We start from the raw sequence: 19,816 nt of genomic DNA, 5'->3' as shown, positions 1-19,816 counted from the left end.
ACTATGGAATTAAAACAATCAAATGGTAAAAAAAACAAAACAAGGTATACTTTTCTTTTAATACTCTGCTCCGTGTAATCTTTCTCAGTTGTGTGGCCATGTATTCCTACAAGCCCACCAAGGGAGATGAGTTGGAGCTCAAGAAAGGTGACTTCTACACGGTGACTGAGAGGTGCAAGGATGGCTGGTACAAAGGGATGTCAGTCAAGACCGGAGACATGGGGGTGTTCCCTGGAAACTACATGCAGCCATACAGGTAAGGTAACCTCTAAGAAACCTGTTTCCCTTAATAATGGTCCACTTTTAAAATAAGGGAATACAAGGATAGCTAAGAGTTCTTAAACGGCCGTTTAAAACCGGTTGGGTCGTGGTCGTGTGAGAGGGCCTTTATCGCACTGCAATAACCCTGCAAGGTTTTAAACAGCAGTTTGAGAACGAGTCACTACTCTTTTGTTCCCATTTTATAAATGCCTTTTTGGTTAAAAGGCGTAATAAAGTAAGAAACTGTGTAAAACTTATCTGTTTTCTACAATCCATGTAGAACATTAAACCTATTGCGGTTTAGTAATTTATTTTTGTTATAACAATTCTTTTGCTATAGGCATGAAAGATCGGCCAGAAAAACTCCAACCACAGTCAGCAGTACATCTGAAGGTCGTACTAGCAACACATCCTCAGACTCCCCAAGGCAATCTACATCTGCCCCTACCTCATCAAGCAGTCAGGGTATGAGACCAAGGTTACCTAGCGATGCTGCATCCCGTGCCAACTCCCACAGGGTACCTAGTGACGCCCCGGCCAGCCCGTCGCCCCTCCAGGCGATGAGACCCCGCGTGCTCAGTGACGCTGGCTCCCGCATGTCATCTCAACGGATAGCAGCGGATCTTTCGACAGCTAGCTCAACGCCAGTGAGCCTGAGCTCGGCAACAACTCAAACATCCAGTTCAAGAACTTGTGCAAATGCGTCCCGAGCTACGGGGCAATCTGCTCAACCCAAGTCGCCGTCCCCGATACAGACGGACAGGAGAACCGTTTCACAAATTCCAGATGGACAGAAAACTGTTGCGCAGTTGCAAAGTGAGAGGGCGGCCCAACAGTCGCAGTTCCGGCCGCCTCCGCCAAACCAATCGGTACGCCCAGGTGTTTCTGCGATGGGGCAGACCAGACCTGCTGGACACTCCGAGAGAACAACAAGGGGTAGCCCTCCTACTGTGGGGACACAAACTGCTGCTGTGACAGCAAGGACAAACACTGGGCAGTCCCAGCCCCCTAGTAGACATTTACAAGGACCAAGTCCACCCTTGAGTGTTAGACAACGAGTGCCCGTTGGACAAGCGGTAGCAGGTTCTCCACCCACTCACAATGGTGTAGTGCAACGAGTGCGGAGTCCAAGCTCACCCCAGCAGGATAGTGCTGTTGCTAGTGATGCGGAGCGCGTTGTGAAACCCAGGGGATCACCTGTGATGGGACAAGGGTCTCCAAGAGGCGCGGTGGCTACGCCTAGTGCTACCCCGCCGCTGTCCACGCCTCCTCAGGTAGAGCATCACATGAGTGCCAAATCAAAACGTTATTCTGCCACAGAGGCTCGGCTGCAGCAAGCGCCCAAGCCCCGGCGGCACAGCGAGAGCGACAACGACCCAGTGCGATCACGCAGGACACTGCTTGCCAAAACAAACTCCCACCAGCACCCGCCTCAATGCAACCCTCAAATGCACCCTCTTGCTCCTGGCCCCGCTGCCCAGCAGCAGTCAGGCAAAGCTCTCTCCACCACAGCACAGCCACACCCGAACGGCAAGCAAACCACACCGTCTTCCTCAGGCCAACAACAGACCAAACCAAATAGTCCTAGTGTGCACAGGGTATTTGACCTTTCACCTTTTTCAACCCCACCTAATTCCACTGCTCCTGATTGTAGTGCGCCCTCGCTTGGCAATCCTGGTAAAATTGACAAGGTAAGGGGGGCTTGCAGCTTGTGCTGAAGGGTATTGTACAGCATTGGTTTTATGAAAGGTTCATTCCATCCTTTAGCTTCAATATATATTCACATAAATTGAAATAGAGTAAACAAACTTAGGAAATGTTATCATAAGGGAGTGTCTCAAAAGTCGGGGCACTTTCTAGGCACAAAGGAATGTTTTTGTAAGCACACACCCGCAATCCAGTGGACCACCAGATTAGTCTGCTGGTTAGCGACTGTGTGCCAAACTAACATGTGAACATACATGTTAGCATTTTGAATGTTTCAATGAACCCTTTTGCGGTCCGACAGTCCGATCCATGTCCGACCGCATGGAATACTTAACCAATCCAATTGGAATGTTCCAAACCAGTGCTGTACTGTATCCTTACATTGCTTTATTAGATCTTTTCTTTTGCAATTCATTTAAATATTTTTTGTTGATTGAAAATGATGCACCCTTTATGATTTAAAATCTTTCAATGCAGAAAGGTTTTCACCTCATCGCCACAGCATTGTGTTTTTGTTTTGACCACCCTAGGGACCTTATGCATTGACCTCATGCCTCCATCTTGGAGGTTAAACAATGGACAATGCGCATCTATGTATGCGTCTTTTGGCCTCTAGCTGGCGCTCTGCTCAAAAGACATGGCCAAGTTTGTGCAAGAAGTTTCATTGACTATAGTTTGACTGAGTTACATGTAGCATGGAACTCTGTCGACGCTGGTTGGACTACACTAGTCAACCATTTGGAACCAGCCTACTGGGCATGCATGAGTTGCCCACTTAAAGACACTGAACAGTATTGGTAACTGTCAAAGACCAGTCTTCTCACTTGGTGTTTCTCAACATATGCATAAAACAGCAAACCTGTGAAAATTTGAGCTCAACTGGTCGTCAAAGTTGCGAGAGAATAATGGAAGAAGAAAAAAAATTCCCTTGTTGCACAAGTGGCTTTCAGATGGTTGATTTCGAGGCCTCAAAATTAAATTCTGAGGTCTCGAAATTGAATTCAAATATTTTAGTGAGAAATTACTTCTTTCTCAAAAACTACGTTACTTCAGAGGGAGCCATTTCTCACAATGTTTTAAACTTTCAACAACTCTCCATTACTCGTTGCCACGTAAGGTTTTATGCTAATAATTATTTTGAGTAATTACCAAACGTGTACAGTGCCTTTAACCACTATTTATCCATTGGTCCTTGCATGAACTTGACCCATGATGTGCATAAGGACCATTCAGACCCGGTTCATACTTCCTGCGAATGATGTCACAAATTCGCCACTAATAATTCACATCTGTTGAAATGTGCTGAACTTCTGCAAAAACATAAGCAGCAAAAACAGCCATGTGACGTAAAAATTTGCCTCGCATTCGCAGGAAGTATATGCCGTGGTGTTAGTTGTAGTCTGTAGTGTACATGTGTTGATTTTAAATCTTGGCTGTTTGCATCAATGCTTTTTTCTTGAGTGTTTGAAAGTCATTTAGTTGTTTCATCAGAAAAAGACACTTTTCCAAATATTTTTTTCTTCTGATTTTAGGCGAACTATTTTCCTGCATGAAACCTGCTGTTTTGTTTTGGCTGATCTGATCTAAGCATTTCATCAGTGTCAAATTGCATGAAAGTCCATGCCTGATTCTTCATGCAATAGAAGCAAATGAACCCTTGCACCTGGTTATTGCCTTGGTGCCCCATGAAATGTCAGTTTGCCTCCTTGAGGTGTCCTGTGACAAGAACAAAGTATCAGGCCTTGCGGTCAGGTTCCCTGTGCACACAATGATCGCATTACATGTAGACATCCAGCCCCAATACTTATTTCTATTAAAGACACTGGACACTTTTGGTAATTGTCAAAGATCAGTCTTGTCACTCGGTGTATCTCAACATATGCATAAAATAACAAACCTGTGAAAATTTGAGCTTGATTGGTCGACAGAGTTGCGAGATAACTATGAAAGAAAAAAAACACCCTTGTCACACGAAGTTGTGTGCTTTTAGATTCTTGATTTCGTGACCTTAAATTCTAAACTTGAGGTCTCGAAATCAAGTTTGTGGAAAATTACTTCTTTCTCAAAAACTACGTCACTTCTAAGGGAGCCGTTTCTCACAATGTTTTATTCCATCAACCTCTCCCCATTACTCGTTACCAAGTAAGGTTTTATGCTGATAATTATTTTGAGTAATTACCAATAGTGTCCACTGCCTTTAAGGTAAACAGACTAGACATTGTCTGTGTCCCTCCAAACCCCAACCCACCCCCTAGTCATAGTTTAGTAATGCTGATTTTTTTTTGTGGCGAAAACAGAACAGACGGTTGTAGTTTAAAGTCAAAATTCATCTTTTTGCCGAGCAGGCCCCAATTTCATAGACCTGCTAAGCACAAAAATTTACTCAGCAAGAAACAGCTTCCTTGATACAAACAGGATTACCAACAAAATGTCCATTTGATTTTGCATATTGCTCGTTACTGGTATTCAGCTGTTGTTTGTTATCCTGAAAGTCATGTGGAAATTTGGTTGGAAATCCTGTTTTTATGAAGGCAAAAATTTCATGCTAAGCAAATTTTTGTGCTTAAGCAGCTCTATGAAATAGGGCCCATGTAGTTTCTATGGTATTTTAGCTGGTAACCAGTCCTCCGAGGGACACTGGGTGGCAGCAGACTTACCATGTAAATCCATTGTTCTTGGAAATGTGCGCATGCTCAGAACATCAGACACAATAGAAATTTACCTGACAAGTCAACTGCCACCTAAAGTTTCAAGAACTTAGACACTCTTGTAAGAGGTTAAGTTACCAAGGGTCGATTTCACAAAGGTAGTCCTAACTTAGGACTAGTCCTAAGCAATGCTAAGAGATAGGACTGGTCCTAAGTTAGGACCAGTAACTCATCCTAAGTTAGGACTACCATTGTGAAATCCACCCCAACACATGAAAGAAAGATGTGTAAAATTAATCAGATATGCTTAATCAGCTTTATCCAATAAGCCCCTTAAATCCACTCCCCTTCTTACCACGACAGAAAGAGAAAAAGGACCGCAAAGTCTCCAAGAAGCGCCCTCAAGGTAGTACCGAAGACGGTGCCCCAATCCCCCTGACACGGGGCAGTTCCCTCCCTGATGGACAAGAGTTGAATCCCGCTGAGCCTGGCCATTACTGCCCTAGCCCAGGCCTGACGGTACCCAGTACCCAACCACCCAGTACCCAACCACCCAGCACCCAATCACAGGGTGATGGTAGTGGGGAAGAGACCCCACCAGTAGTGGTGGCTGCTGGGGTTAGTGATGGTGCTAGCGGAGTGACGGAGAGAAGGGATAAACCACCTAAGACAACTCCTCCACTTGTCAGAGAAAGGTAAAACCATTGTATCATTTCTCGTTTAATCATTTAAAGGCACTCACTCACATTTGGTAATTTTGTCAACGACCAGTTTTTCCAACATAAATATGCTTAATATAACAAATCTGTGAGCAATTGGGACAAATTGGTCATGGAAGTTGCAAGAAAATAATTAAAGAATAAAAAAACACCCTTGCACAAATTTGTGTGCTTTGAGATGACTGCTTTCGTAGATTCAAATATATTAGTGCAAATTTACCTCTTTCTCAAAAACGACAGGTGGGAATGCCAACAAACTCCCTAAGAACTGGATCTTGTTTGAGATTTCTTTGACAGAATCTACTCTTACACCTGTTTATTGACAGAACACAAAAAAGCAATGACAATTAACCGTATTTCCAGGAGAAACTTCATGTACATATATCCTTTTTTAGCTCAAAGTTATTTGCAAATGACACCCACTGTATTAAGTCACAAAATGATTCCTTAGCAGACTTCATTTGTGAAAGGCAGACGTTTCATTGTGGTATATGGAACATTTCTAGGGGCACCAAGATAAAGTACTTGAGGCAAGGAGGCAAGTATCTTGGCGTGGTTGTGGCAGACATGATATTCTTACTAATTTTGTCTGATTTCCGATTTTTTGCCTTTGTTAAAAATCTGAAAAGTTGTGATGAAATAGCCTGAAAAGGCTTTGAAATCTTACACCATTGGTACATGTAGGCCAGCCTCTGTACCCAATAAAATGTTCCTACTCTTTTTCCGAATATTATGCAAGAAGTACAAGTTATTACCACAATGAAACTCTGAAAGACATAACTCTATAAGTAACCTGATCTATGTCTCTACATCTCAGGTACCGTGTCGTCGTGCCATACCCTCCCCACAGCGAAGCCGAGCTGGAACTCAAGGTCGGTGAGACTGTCTTTGTCCACAACAAGCGTGAGGACGGATGGTTCAAGGGCACACAGCAAAGGACCGGTAAAACTGGTCTGTTCCCAGGCAGCTTTGTGGAAAGTTTCTAGGTATCTAGGCGTCATCCCGGCAGCTTCAAGGAAACTTTCTAGGCGTCAAGACCGGCAGCGTTTTGAAACTTCTAGGCGTCACCCTGGTAGCTTCATGGAGAGTTTCTAGGCGTCAACTGGGCAGCTTCTAGCAGAGTTTCTAGGCATCACCCCGTGAGTTTCGTGGAAAGTTTCTAGGCGTCGACCCGGCAGTTTTGGGGAGAGTTTCTAGGCATCAACTTGGCAGCTTCGAGCAGAGTTTCTAGGCATCACCCCCAAAAGAAACTCACAATTACGGTAAGGGGAAGATATGTTTTTATTTATTCCCCATGTATCGCCATGGCATGTATCGCCATGTATCGCCATATTGGCATGTATCGCCATGTATCGCCATGTATCATCATGTTTCACCTTTTTATTACTTGGTCAAATTTCATAGAGCTGCTCGAGCAGAAAATAATGCTTAGCATTTTCTGCTTAGCATGAATGAGCAGGATACCAGTCACAAATGTTACTTGTGGCGTGGCATTTTGGCTGGTAACCTTATTCTGATTTAAGCATAATTTGTCGTGCTTATTCTACTTGTTTGCGCATAAGCAGCTCTATGAAACCGTGCCCTCGTCATTTTATAACTGCTTATAGAAAGCATGAACAGAATTGGTGGCTTTCATGTAAGAAACTCAAACAAGCTTTCCCTCACTAATTTGCCATTTGAGACCTTTGCAAATGTACCCCTTTTCACAAAACTTGTTGCTTGGAAAGTTTTGGATCCGTTAGTTCCTTCAAGAATTTATCGTTTTAACCAAAGTGACGTATTCATTTGTTAAAATTGTGGCATTCGTTGTTAAAAGTGTGACTTCAAATCAAAAACCTAATCTTGAATCTTACTTTAGAAAACTTTTGAAGATTTCAGGGATTTCGTTTAACGATTGAGTCCCCTTAGTCTGATCAGAGCACTGTATCCAAAGAGATTATAAATTTATTAGACAAGCTTGTCGAAAATCTAGAAAAACAAAGGAAGCTTTCTTTAAAGCAAAACTGATGTGAATTTAATTTTTGTAAAACCCTGTTAAAAAAAAAAAAAAAATGGTGGTGGGAAAAAAAATTTGATGACCCAACGATCATCTACTATGAGTTTATAACAAATCATGTAGTTGAAGAAACCAAACTCTAATATAGAAATAGTAGCGCGATTTGTAACACCAGCTATATATTTTTTATTGTCACGGCTGGTCATTTCTGAATAACAATTTAACAGTATTATTACTATAAATAATGTACGTATGTTCTTATAATTGCATCATACAAATTGTCTAATAGCTTTAAATGCTCAAAAAATGAACTATTTATGAAAAAAAAGTAATTAAAGTAAAAACAGTACATCTGATGTGTAAGATGATATAAAGATAAGAGTAAATTATATATTCAAGTCATTTTTTAAATTGTCACTTCGAAAGTAACAATTGCTTTGAAAATCTACATTTCATCGACGATAATCCTTGAGTTTGATGCCCTCTTAGCAGAATGTAAAGTTAAGTAACTTTTGCTTTGGCTGGAAGTATTCATACTGTAAACAGTAAATCCTTTTGTTTTTCTTTAATTTTCTATTATTCAACCTTTCATAATAATCTGGTATTGATTTGAAATTATAAGCCAACATTTCAAGGGCAAATGGGGAACCCACACAGTCAGGTAGGGACTGAAAACCCAATCCACATATTGAATGAACCTTGGTGAGATTCGAACCGAGGTCCCAGTGGTGGAAGGTGAGGCAAGACACCACTACACCAACCTGACCATCAATTTGAACAGTGATCAGAAACTATGATCAAAAACCACTTATTATGGTGAAGATTTATCATATCGATGTTATACAAAAATACAATGCACAACCAGGCCTGATACATGTTCCAATTGGACAGCAAAAGTCAACACAACTGTTCATTTTTTTGCAGGCGTTTATTTTCTACATACTTACATTTTCTTTCTTTTTTCCCCAACAACGAAAGTCATGGCAGTCTGAATTAAAGACACTTTCTTTTTCTGGTGGCTCCCAAAATGCAACTCCTCTTATCTTTAAATACGTGATAATATGACAAGTTTTGGGTTAGCTAGTCACCATTTAAAAATTAATCTGACAGTGGATTACACAAAGAGCTAAGATGTCATTGGCTAATCGTCATCAGCATTAGTGCTTTGTGAAATCAAAAGTAAAATCTGAGTAATTATTTATGGAAATCAAACCAAGATGAACAATAACTCTGTTTGTTAAGCCAAACCTAACAAGTCTTTCATTCACTAAGGTTATTGAGTTATTTATTAGGTTTATTCTAAGGTACAACCTACATGTATTCATGTTAACTTAACTACATAAATGTTGTTTTTAAAGTGTGTATGTACCTTAAGCCCTCGCTTCAAAGACTATGTAGTGATATCAATTTGCTCTCCTCGCTCTAGTGCTTATCAAACCCTGTTGGTAATGAGCCCTGATTTGTCCAAAGTTCATTACGTTAAGACGCTATCAATACATGTATCTGTATTGGTCCCTTGCACCCATGTCATCCAAGGCTTCGGGAACCAAATTTCAAAATTGCTATTTTTCATGTTTTCAGAGAGTCATAGCCTTGCAAGATGGAAGCATTAAGTGCCATTTTGAGTTTATAGAACCACTGTTCTTCAAGTTTGTTATTAACCCCAGGTCCCTAGCAGTGCCCTGAGCTGTAAATGGTAAATTACTACTTTCTTTTTAGAAATGGCAAATAACAAGTCTAGAGACAATCACTGCGGTCAAGGCATACACAAGCTCAGAGCTCACTTCCCGATTTTTATTTGGTCACAACTTAGAACTTTCACAAAGGTCACGCAGTTTGTTGTAACCAAAACAAATGTGTTATAAATAATAATAGGACCAATTTATAATAGACAGAACATTGGCACAGGACACTGCTAGGACTAAACAGAGGTGTGTTAAAAAGAAGATGTGGTTAATTTGTTACGCTTTGGAAAGTTGTTGAATGTGGCAATAAGCTAAGCAGGTTAAGTTGATGCGTGTAACAATCAACTTTTGCCTTACTATTGCTAAGCCAAAGTATGGTGTTCATAGAAAGTGCTCTTACTAGCTTTTGAATATAATGATATCCATGTACACCCTTCCCATGAAATATGTTAATCGCACATAGTGCGTGCAGAGAAAATTTTTGAATGGCAAAATGAGGGAACATCGTGCTGTTTGTATGTATGCAGCTAATAACGGTGTCACACAAGGATGTGATTGCGTGCCTGCTTAGTGCAAATGTCTAGGGTGTTTGCCAACTAATAGGGTCTGTTGCACGCATGCGTAAGTGTAATCAGCATACTCCATGGGAAGGTTCTATTGGTTTGTGAAAGAATAGGAAGTGTTCATATTATTGTAACTTCTTTTTCTTTGCAGTCTTAACCAGACTGTTGCTTCCAATTACTTGACACTATTACCTGGATACATTGGAACTATTTTTATATCGTCTTGTACTTTGTTAATGATTTGCTTAAGGGCTTCTCTATTCTCAATGCAAAGGTAAATGCACAGGAAAATGAACTTTTAAACTACAGCTATCATTTTAAACCATAATATTGCTCATTATTTTTCTGCCAAAGTTTTAAACAAGCAGTACTTGTGTCTTGTAATTGTTTTTATTTGAATCCCAATTTGAAGCAAAATGCTGGGCTCACCCCTTTTGATTTTGTTTAAATTGTTGTACTTCATTTTTTTAAAGCAGGGCTTGCCCCTTAAAAATTCCTAAATCGCATTCACATTCGCAGGAGGGTTTATTACTGCTAAAAATGTACAATTTGAACAATGATTTTTCATCACAATGAGAGGCTGAAATATTTTATAATGAATTTATTTGTTGCTTTCATTTGGATATTATGAGAAGGGGGATACAAACACTCCCGAAGGTAAATCTTTCATACAACAACAGATGTATTTATTAATTTCCTGTGAAGTTTATGGATAGACAAGTAACGGCACAAAAGTAGAGTCCTTATAGACTATTTCACAGTGCGGCCATTTTGATGTTGTCATCAACACAACTGTAACTTTTGTATCTTAGCAAATGAATTGCCCATTTTTTGTTAATCATAGTTAAACCAACCTCTTGTACTTTACTTTTGGCAAGAAAAGTGTCGCTAATAATATGTATAATATATATTATATAGACTTTATACTTTGTTATCGAATGTATAGAAGGAAGTATACCAAGCCTACTCAGTGAAAATGCACCTCATTAGTTTCCACTTTGGAATGTTTTAAAGGCAAAAAGTACAAATTTTCATGCAAAATTGCAAAGTATACAAGGCTATATATAGCCTTGTACACATTTTCATGCAAAAAGTACATGTTTTCATGCAAAAATTGCAAGGTATACAAGGCTATACACATTTTCATGTACATATTTCATGCAAAAATTGCTAAGTACGCAAGGCTATAGTCTTGTCATCGCTTTCATGCAAAAATTGCAAAGTATTCAAGGCTACATATAGCCTTTTACATATTTTCAGAAAAAATTGGCAAGTATCCAAGGCTATATAAGCCTTAAACACATTTTCAAGCAAAAATTGCCAAGTACACAAGGCTATAGCTTTCATGCGAAAATTGCTAAGTACACAAGGCTATATATAGTCTTGTCAACGTTTTCATGCAAAAATTGCAAAGCATACAAGGCTATATAGCCATGTACATATTTTTATGCAAAAACTGCCAAGTACACCAGCCTTGTACAAATTTTCAGGCAAAAATTGGAAAGTATACAAGGCTATATAAGCCTTAAACACATTTTCAAGCAAAAATTGCCAAGTACACAAGGCTATAGCTTTGTACACATTTTCATGCGAAAATTGCTAAGTACACAAGGCTATATATAGCCTTGTACACGTTTTCATGCAAAAAATGCAAAGTATACAAGGCTATACCCTTGTACACGTTTTCATGCAAAAATTGCAAAGTATACAAGGCTATAGCCTTGTACATATTTTAATGCAAAAATTGCTAAGTACACAAGGCTTGTCAACGTTTTCATGCAAAAATTGCAAAGTATACAAGGCTATACGCTGTCAACGTTTTTATGCAAAAATTGCAAAGTATACAAGGCTATAGCCTTGTACATATTTTAATGCAAAAATTGATAAGTATACAAGGCTATGTCAACGTTTTCATGCAAATTTTTAGCAAAAATTGCAAAGTATACAAGGCTATACGCTGTCAACGTTTTCATGCAAAAATTGCAAAGTATACAAGGCTATAGCCTTGTACGTATTTTAATGCAAAAATTGCTAAGTACACAAGGCTTGTCAACGTTTTCATGCAAAAATTGCAAAGTATACAAGGCTATAGTCTTGTCAACGTTTTCATGCAAATTTTAAGCAAAAATTGCAAAGTATACAAGGCTATAGTCTTGTCAACGTTTTCATGCAAGTTTTTAGCAAAAATTGCAAAGTATACAAGGCTATAGTCTTGTCAACGTTTTCATGCAAATTTGTAGCAAAAATTGCAAAGTATACAAGGCTATACGCTGTCAACGTTTTCATGCAAAAACTGCAAAGTATACAAGGCTATAGCCTTGTACATATTTTAATGCAAAAATTGCTAAGTACACAAGGCTTGTCAACGTTTTCATGCAAAAATTGCAAAGTATACAAGGCTATAGTCTTGTCAACGTTTTTCATGCAAATGTTTAGCAAAAATTGCAAAGTATACAAGGCTATAGCCTTGTACATATTTTCATGCAAAAAATGCAAAGTATACAAGGCTATAGCCTTGTCAACGTTTTCATGCAAAAATTGCAAAGTATACAAGGCTATAGCCTTGTACATATTTTAATGCAAAAATTGCTAAGTATACAAGGCTTGTCAACGTTTTCATGCAAAAATTGCAAAGTATACAAGGCTATAGCCTTGTACATATTTTAATGCAAAAATTGCTAAGTATACAAGGCTTGTCAACGTTTTCATGCAAAAATTGCAAAGTATACAAGGCTATATAGCCTTGTACACGTTTTCATGCAAAAATTGCAAAGTATACAAGGCTATAGTCTTGTCAACGTTTTCATGCAAGTTTTTAGCAAAAATTGCAAAATATACAAGGCTATAGTCTTGTCAACGTTTTCATGCAAATGTTTAGCAAAAATTGCAAAGTATACAAGGCTATAGTCTTGTACATATTTTCATGCAAAAAATGCAAAGTATACAAGGCTATAGCCTTGTACATATTTTAATGCAAAAATTGCTAAGTATACAAGGCTTGTCAACGTTTTCATGCAAAAATTGCAAAGTATACAAGGCTATAGTCTTGTCAACGTTTTCATGCAAGTTTTTAGCAAAAATTGCAAAGTATACAAGGCTATAGTCTTGTCAACGTTTTCATGCAAATTTTTAGCAAAAATTTCAAAGTATACAAGGCTATAGTCTTGTCAACGTTTTCATGCAAATTTTTAGCCTTGTACACGTTTTCATGCAAAAATTGCAAAGTACACAAGGCTATAGCCTTGTACACATTTTCATGCAAAAATTGCAAAGTACACAAGACATTAGCTTTGTACACGTCTTCATGCAAAAATTCCAAAGTATACAAGGCTATAGTCTTGTCAACGTTTTCATGCAAATTTTTAGCCTTGTACACGTTTTCATGCAAAAATTGCGAAGTATACAAGGCTATAGCCTTGTACATATTTTCATGCAAAAATTGCTAAGTACACAAGGCTTGTCAACGTTTTCATGCAAAAATTGCAATGTATACAAGGCTATAGCCTTGTACATATTTTCATGCAAAAATTGCTAAGTACACAAGGCTTGTCAACGTTTTCATGCAAAAATTGCAAAGTATACAAGGCTATAGCCTTGTCAACGTTTTCATGCAAAAATTGCTAAGTATACAAGGCTATACGCTGTCAACGTTTTCATGCAAAAATTGCAAAGTATACAAGGCTATAGCCTTGTACATATTTTAATGCAAAAATTGCTAAGTACACAAGGCTTCATGCAAATATAGCCTTGTACATATTTTTATGCAAAAACTGCAAAGAACACAAGGCTATAGTCTTGTCAACGTTTTCTTGCAAATTTTAAGCAAAAATTGCAAAGTATACCAGCCTTGTACACATTTTCATGCAAAAAGTACAAATTTTCAGGCAAAAATTGGCAAGTACACAAGGCTATAGCCTTGTCAACGTTTTCATGCAAAAAATGCAAAGTATACAAGGCTACACGTTTTCATGCAAAAATTGCAAAGTATACAAAGCTATAAGCCTTGTACATATTTTCATGCAAAAATTGATAAGTATACAAGGCTATGTCAACGTTTTCATGCAAATTTTTAGCAAAAATTGCAAAGTATACAAGGCTATACGCTGTCAACGTTTTCATGCAAAAATTGCAAAGTATACAAGGCTATAGCCTTGTACGTATTTTAATGCAAAAATTGCTAAGTACACAAGGCTTGTCAACGTTTTCATGCAAAAATTGCAAAGTATACAAGGCTATAGTCTTGTCAACGTTTTCATGCAAATTTTAAGCAAAAATTGCAAAGTATACAAGGCTATAGTCTTGTCAACGTTTTCATGCAAGTTTTTAGCAAAAATTGCAAAGTATACAAGGCTATAGTCTTGTCAACGTTTTCATGCAAATTTGTAGCAAAAATTGCAAAGTATACAAGGCTATACGCTGTCAACGTTTTCATGCAAAAACTGCAAAGTATACAAGGCTATAGCCTTGTACATATTTTAATGCAAAAATTGCTAAGTACACAAGGCTTGTCAACGTTTTCATGCAAAAATTGCAAAGTATACAAGGCTATAGTCTTGTCAACGTTTTTCATGCAAATGTTTAGCAAAAATTGCAAAGTATACAAGGCTATAGCCTTGTACATATTTTCATGCAAAAAATGCAAAGTATACAAGGCTATAGCCTTGTCAACGTTTTCATGCAAAAATTGCAAAGTATACAAGGCTATAGCCTTGTACATATTTTAATGCAAAAATTGTTAAGTATACAAGGCTTGTCAACGTTTTCATGCAAAAATTGCAAAGTATACAAGGCTATAGCCTTGTACATATTTTAATGCAAAAATTGCTAAGTATACAAGGCTTGTCAACGTTTTCATGCAAAAATTGCAAAGTATACAAGGCTATATAGCCTTGTACACGTTTTCATGCAAAAATTGCAAAGTATACAAGGCTATAGTCTTGTCAACGTTTTCATGCAAGTTTTTAGCAAAAATTGCAAAATATACAAGGCTATAGTCTTGTCAACGTTTTCATGCAAATGTTTAGCAAAAATTGCAAAGTATACAAGGCTATAGTCTTGTACATATTTTCATGCAAAAAATGCTAAGTATACAAGGCTTGTCAACGTTTTCATGCAAAAATTGCAAAGTATACAAGGCTATAGTCTTGTCAACGTTTTCATGCAAGTTTTTAGCAAAAATTGCAAAGTATACAAGGCTATAGTCTTGTCAACGTTTTCATGCAAATTTTTAGCAAAAATTTCAAAGTATACAAGGCTATAGTCTTGTCAACGTTTTCATGCAAATTTTTAGCCTTGTACACGTTTTCATGCAAAAATTGCAAAGTACACAAGGCTATAGCCTTGTACACATTTTCATGCAAAAATTGCAAAGTACACAAGACATTAGCTTTGTACACGTCTTCATGCAAAAATTCCAAAGTATACAAGGCTATAGTCTTGTCAACGTTTTCATGCAAATTTTTAGCCTTGTACACGTTTTCATGCAAAAATTGCGAAGTATACAAGGCTATAGCCTTGTACATATTTTCATGCAAAAATTGCTAAGTACACAAGGCTTGTCAACGTTTTCATGCAAAAATTGCAATGTATACAAGGCTATAGCCTTGTACATATTTTCATGCAAAAATTGCTAAGTACACAAGGCTTGTCAACGTTTTCATGCAAAAATTGCAAAGTATACAAGGCTATAGCCTTGTCAACGTTTTCATGCAAAAATTGCTAAGTATACAAGGCTATACGCTGTCAACGTTTTCATGCAAAAATTGCAAAGTATACAAGGCTATAGCCTTGTACATATTTTAATGCAAAAATTGCTAAGTACACAAGGCTTCATGCAAATATAGCCTTGTACATATTTTTATGCAAAAACTGCAAAGAACACAAGGCTATAGTCTTGTCAACGTTTTCTTGCAAATTTTAAGCAAAAATTGCAAAGTATACCAGCCTTGTACACATTTTCATGCAAAAAGTACAAATTTTCAGGCAAAAATTGGCAAGTACACAAGGCTATAGCCTTGTCAACGTTTTCATGCAAAAAATGCAAAGTATACAAGGCTACACGTTTTCATGCAAAAATTGCAAAGTATACAAAGCTATAAGCCTTGTACATATTTTCATGCAAAAATTGCAAAAATTGCAAAGTATACAAGGCTATAGCCTTGTACATATTTTTATGCAAAAATTGCAAAGTATACAAGGCTATAGCCTTGTACATATTTTTATGCAAAAATTGCAAAGTATACCAGCCTTATACACATTTTCATGCAAAAATTGCAAAGTATACAAGGCTATACGCTGTCAACGTTTTCATGCAAAAATTGCACAAGTATACACTTGTCAATATTTTCAGGCAAAAATTGCTAAGTATACCAGCCTTGTACACATTTCCATGCAAAAAGTACAAATTTTCAGGCAAAAATTGCAAAGTATACAAGCCTTGTACACATTTTCATGCAAAAATTGCCAAGTACACAAGGCTATAGTCTTGTCAACATTTTCAGGCTAAAAGTGCGCAAGGCTTGTACATACAGCCTTGTACACATTTTCATGCAGCAAAGTACACATTTCCATGCAAGTACACAAGAAAAGTTGCCGTGTTTTAAGGAAAAAATTGCTAAGTGCGTACATTGTAAGGCTACATGCACAGGGGCCACTATCTTAGCGCATAGGGACTTCTCTGTGATTGTGATATGCGCTCTACAAAAATGGTTCATTATTATTATTATTATCTGTCCATGATATAATGTGATTGGTTAAAATACCTTACTCCATGTACTTGTTGCCAGCCTTCAAACAGTACAAGTTGAAGTATTGTCCTCCATGTAAAACCTGAGTTGAAGTTGAAGTCTTAAAATGGTTGTTACACACACATCAGAATGGTCACAACAGTAGGAGGGTTAGTTCTGCATACGTGAACTTTATTCCCATTTGCTTTGATGCAATCAGAGCCAATTTAAAACTGTTGCAAACATCGTACATTTTCCGAGGTTAGGAAAATGTTTGCATTTAGAAAACAGAATATGAGCCAACATGTCATGTGACATTTAAATACTTTTGTATCATGCATGCAGCTTTAATGATCAGTAAATGTTTAATAGAGCAATCACAAAATACTGTCCATCAAATTCATTCAGTGAATAATAAAATAACAGCTAAACTTAGTACATCATACATCATGTCATTTCGGCTGACAATCTTGTCTCATTACAGCACTATTTTCCTGTCCTCGGCTTAAAGACACTGGACACTACTGGTAATTGCTAAAGACCAGTGTTCTCACTTGGTGTATCTCAACACATGCATAAAATAACAAACCTGTGAAAATTTGAGCTCAATCGGTTGTCGATGTTGCGAGATATTGATGAAAGAAATAAACACCCTTGTCACACATGTGTGCTTTCAGATGCTTGATTTTGAGGCCTCAAATTCTTAATCTGAGGTCTTGAAATCAAATTCATGGAAAATTACTTGTCTCCCAAAAACTACGTCACTTTAGAGGGAGCCGCTTCTCACAATGTTTTATACTATCAACCTCTCCCCATTCCTCTGTACCAGTAAGGTTCTGTGCTAATAATAACTTTTTAGTAATTACCAGTAGTGCCCATTTCCTTGAAGTCCACCATATTTGATGTAAACGCCCATTAGAATATGTCAAGCTGAAAAAAATATATATAAGCCAGGTTACCGTAATAGGTAATAATATATTGAACAGTTTCCAATTACTATATGAAACACAATTTTAGATTTTGCCTTCCAGCCTTTCTTTATGACTTAAACTAGTAATAATAGTGTTAACTTAAATAATACAAACTATACAGGGTTAATGTAGTCTAAGAATGCCTTAAAACAGTACTGTGTTTTTGCTAAAAACCTCTGTTGAAGTACTGCATTTTTTTGTATCCCAAGTTTAAGAGAATGTGAATGTTTTGGTATTAATCAGTTGTTGTTACTCCCCATATCAAATTTTCAGATTTGTGAAATTGTTGTAGGGCACGAAAAAAGGTTATTCAAAGCGATAACGGGCAAATAAATGGTTTATAAAGATGGCCAAAAACAAAAGGCAAAGCAGGGAAGGGCAGGGAAGTTCCAACAATTGATTGATCCAAAGTAAAAACCAGTTTTGTATTCATTTCAATTTTTTTTTTTAAACAAGAACTTCGTGCGTAACGATCCAAAACTTAGGTAAAGGAATAAATGTGAAAATATTAACCATAAACGGAAAGAAAACAGAAGAACTGGCTTTGTGTCGATTTGTGTTTGTGTCTTTGTGAACCAGATTATTATTTCAGTATAGAGGATTTTCAGATCATTCTAACTAGTTTTTAAAACTCAAAATAGAAACTTCACAGTTTTGAATAGTTTACTTGTGAGCTTGGGCTCCGTAATGCCAAATATCAAATGCATAGGTGCTCACCAGAGCCAGACTAAGAATAAGGGCCCACTGTCAGATAGCTGCTAAGCAATAGCTTTATCTTCAATCATGCTTACCACATTCAGGTTAGCAGTGCTAATGGTGTGTGATTGTACATTGCGCGTGTTGCACTGTCTCACTTACTCCTTGACAGTGTTTAGGTGGATCCCTCGTGTAGGTAGGTTGTGCAGGGCCTGTAGTTCTCAGATTCGCTGTGGGCGTTTCGTAGTCACTATCACCAACAATCATCGTCACAGCTCCATCTTGGAATCAAACTGGACAAGAAAAACAATTTAAAAAGAAAAATTTGTCACTAGCTCAAATTTAATTTCAAAATTTTCCTTACCACTCCAAAATTGTCGTAAATCCTCTGTAGGAAAGTTTCTGATTGTGGAGGACTGAGGGTTGTAGGCAAAAACAAGTCGCTTATCACTGGGACTGGCATATCCATATGTTAGTCCTTACATAACATAAGAGTGCAGAATAGTGATTGAGGGAGTGAGGGAAGAGTTGTGATTCTTTTACTCTTTCTGATGATTAATCTCAACCATGAGAAGGAAAGAAAGCACTTTAAAGCACTTTACACAAGTAATGTACTACCCTACATGTACTTGTAGTTCACTGAGCCTTAAAGACACTGGACACTATTGGTAATTGTCAAAGACCAGTCTTTTCACTTGGTGTATCTCAACATATACATAAAATAAGAAACTTGTGAAAATTTGAGCACAATCGGTGGTCAAAGTTGCGAGATAATAATAAAAAAAAAAAAAATACCCTTGTCACACAAAGCTGTGGCTTTCAGATGCTTGATTTCGAGACCTCAAGTTCTAAATCTGAGGTCTGTAAATCAAATTTGTGGAAAAATACTTCTTTCTCAAAAACTACGTCACTTCAGAGAGAACCGTTTCTCACAATGTTTCATATTATAACACCCCTTGCAAGTATTCTGCCTGCTCATTGGTTTAGAGCGCGTCACATGACATGTCTTAGTTTTGCTAGACTACGGCCGTGTGAAAGTGCGTCGGTTTGCCATGCGCTAGTCCGAAGACTAGCACACGGCGCCGTGCGCTAGTCCGACAGACTAGCACACGGCGTGCAGTACCCAGACGTCCGTTGCGTGTACGAGGATGATAAATTAATAGTCTGTAACCATTTCGGATTGCACGACACTACATGCAACACAGTAAGTAAAAGTGTTTGCAATCTGTATTCGCGTCGTCCGTGGTTTGCAGCATTCATGTCTGTAACTTAATAATAATAGTACAGTATTTAGAATTGTTTGGGGTGTTATAAAACAAATATTGACTGCTTTTACTCGTGCAATGGTTAAAAACTATGACTCCCTCGGTGATATCCTAGGAGCGTTCTATTTTCCCTCGGCTCCGCCTCGGGAAAATAGAACGCTCCGGGGATCACCTCGGGAGTCATAGTTTTAACCATAGCACTCGAAGCAGTCAATATTTGTATACTATCAACCTCTCCCCATTACTCGTTACCAAGTAAGGTTTTATTCTCATAATTATTTTGAATAATTACCAATAGTGTTACAAAAAAAATAAACTTTATGCACATGACATCATATGAGTCAGGCACCCTTGCTTAGAGTTCAAAAGGAGTCTGGAAGTTTGTCCACCCTGTGTGTTGCACATACAAAGATGTGAATTTTATTGTTTTTTCCATCTTTTTATCTCTAAGCGACATGATGACGTCAATGCGTAAGGTCCATACTGAAACAATCAACAGCATTAGCAGCAAAATGGATGCACAGGTTGCTTATCGTTCACATCAACATCTTTTACATCAAAGGTACAATTTTAGTCCTTG

The 19,816-nt window shown here is 37.8% G+C and overlaps 1 protein-coding gene across 4 annotated transcripts in view; it reads left to right on the top strand.

The window, feature by feature from the left end:
• Positions 1–12,186, top strand: part of LOC139936263 (E3 ubiquitin-protein ligase SH3RF1-like) — a 46,296-nt gene extending 34,110 nt beyond the window's left edge. The window contains exons 9-13 of one of the 4 annotated variants that reach the window (XR_011785926.1): positions 89–256; positions 602–1,952; positions 4,980–5,311; positions 6,153–10,627; positions 10,701–12,186. Coding sequence is in view for 3 of the 4 variants with exons in the window: in XM_071931054.1 (XP_071787155.1) it covers positions 89–256; positions 602–1,952; positions 4,980–5,311; positions 6,153–6,321 (2,020 nt within the window). In the remaining variant the exon portion in view is untranslated. Of the gene's footprint in view, positions 1–88; positions 257–601; positions 1,953–4,979; positions 5,312–6,152 lie in introns of all 4 variants that reach the window. The other 3 variants (XM_071931056.1, XM_071931055.1, XM_071931054.1) reach the window with 3 other exon arrangements.
• The last annotated feature ends 7,630 nt before the right edge of the window (positions 12,187–19,816 follow it).

The sequence above is a fragment of the Asterias amurensis genome, chromosome 4, assembly GCF_032118995.1.
Source record: "Asterias amurensis chromosome 4, ASM3211899v1".
Classification (NCBI taxonomy): Eukaryota; Metazoa; Echinodermata; class Asteroidea; order Forcipulatida; family Asteriidae; genus Asterias; species Asterias amurensis.
The sequence above is the reverse complement of the archived record's forward strand: the minus strand, read 5'-3'. Positions and strand labels throughout refer to the sequence as shown.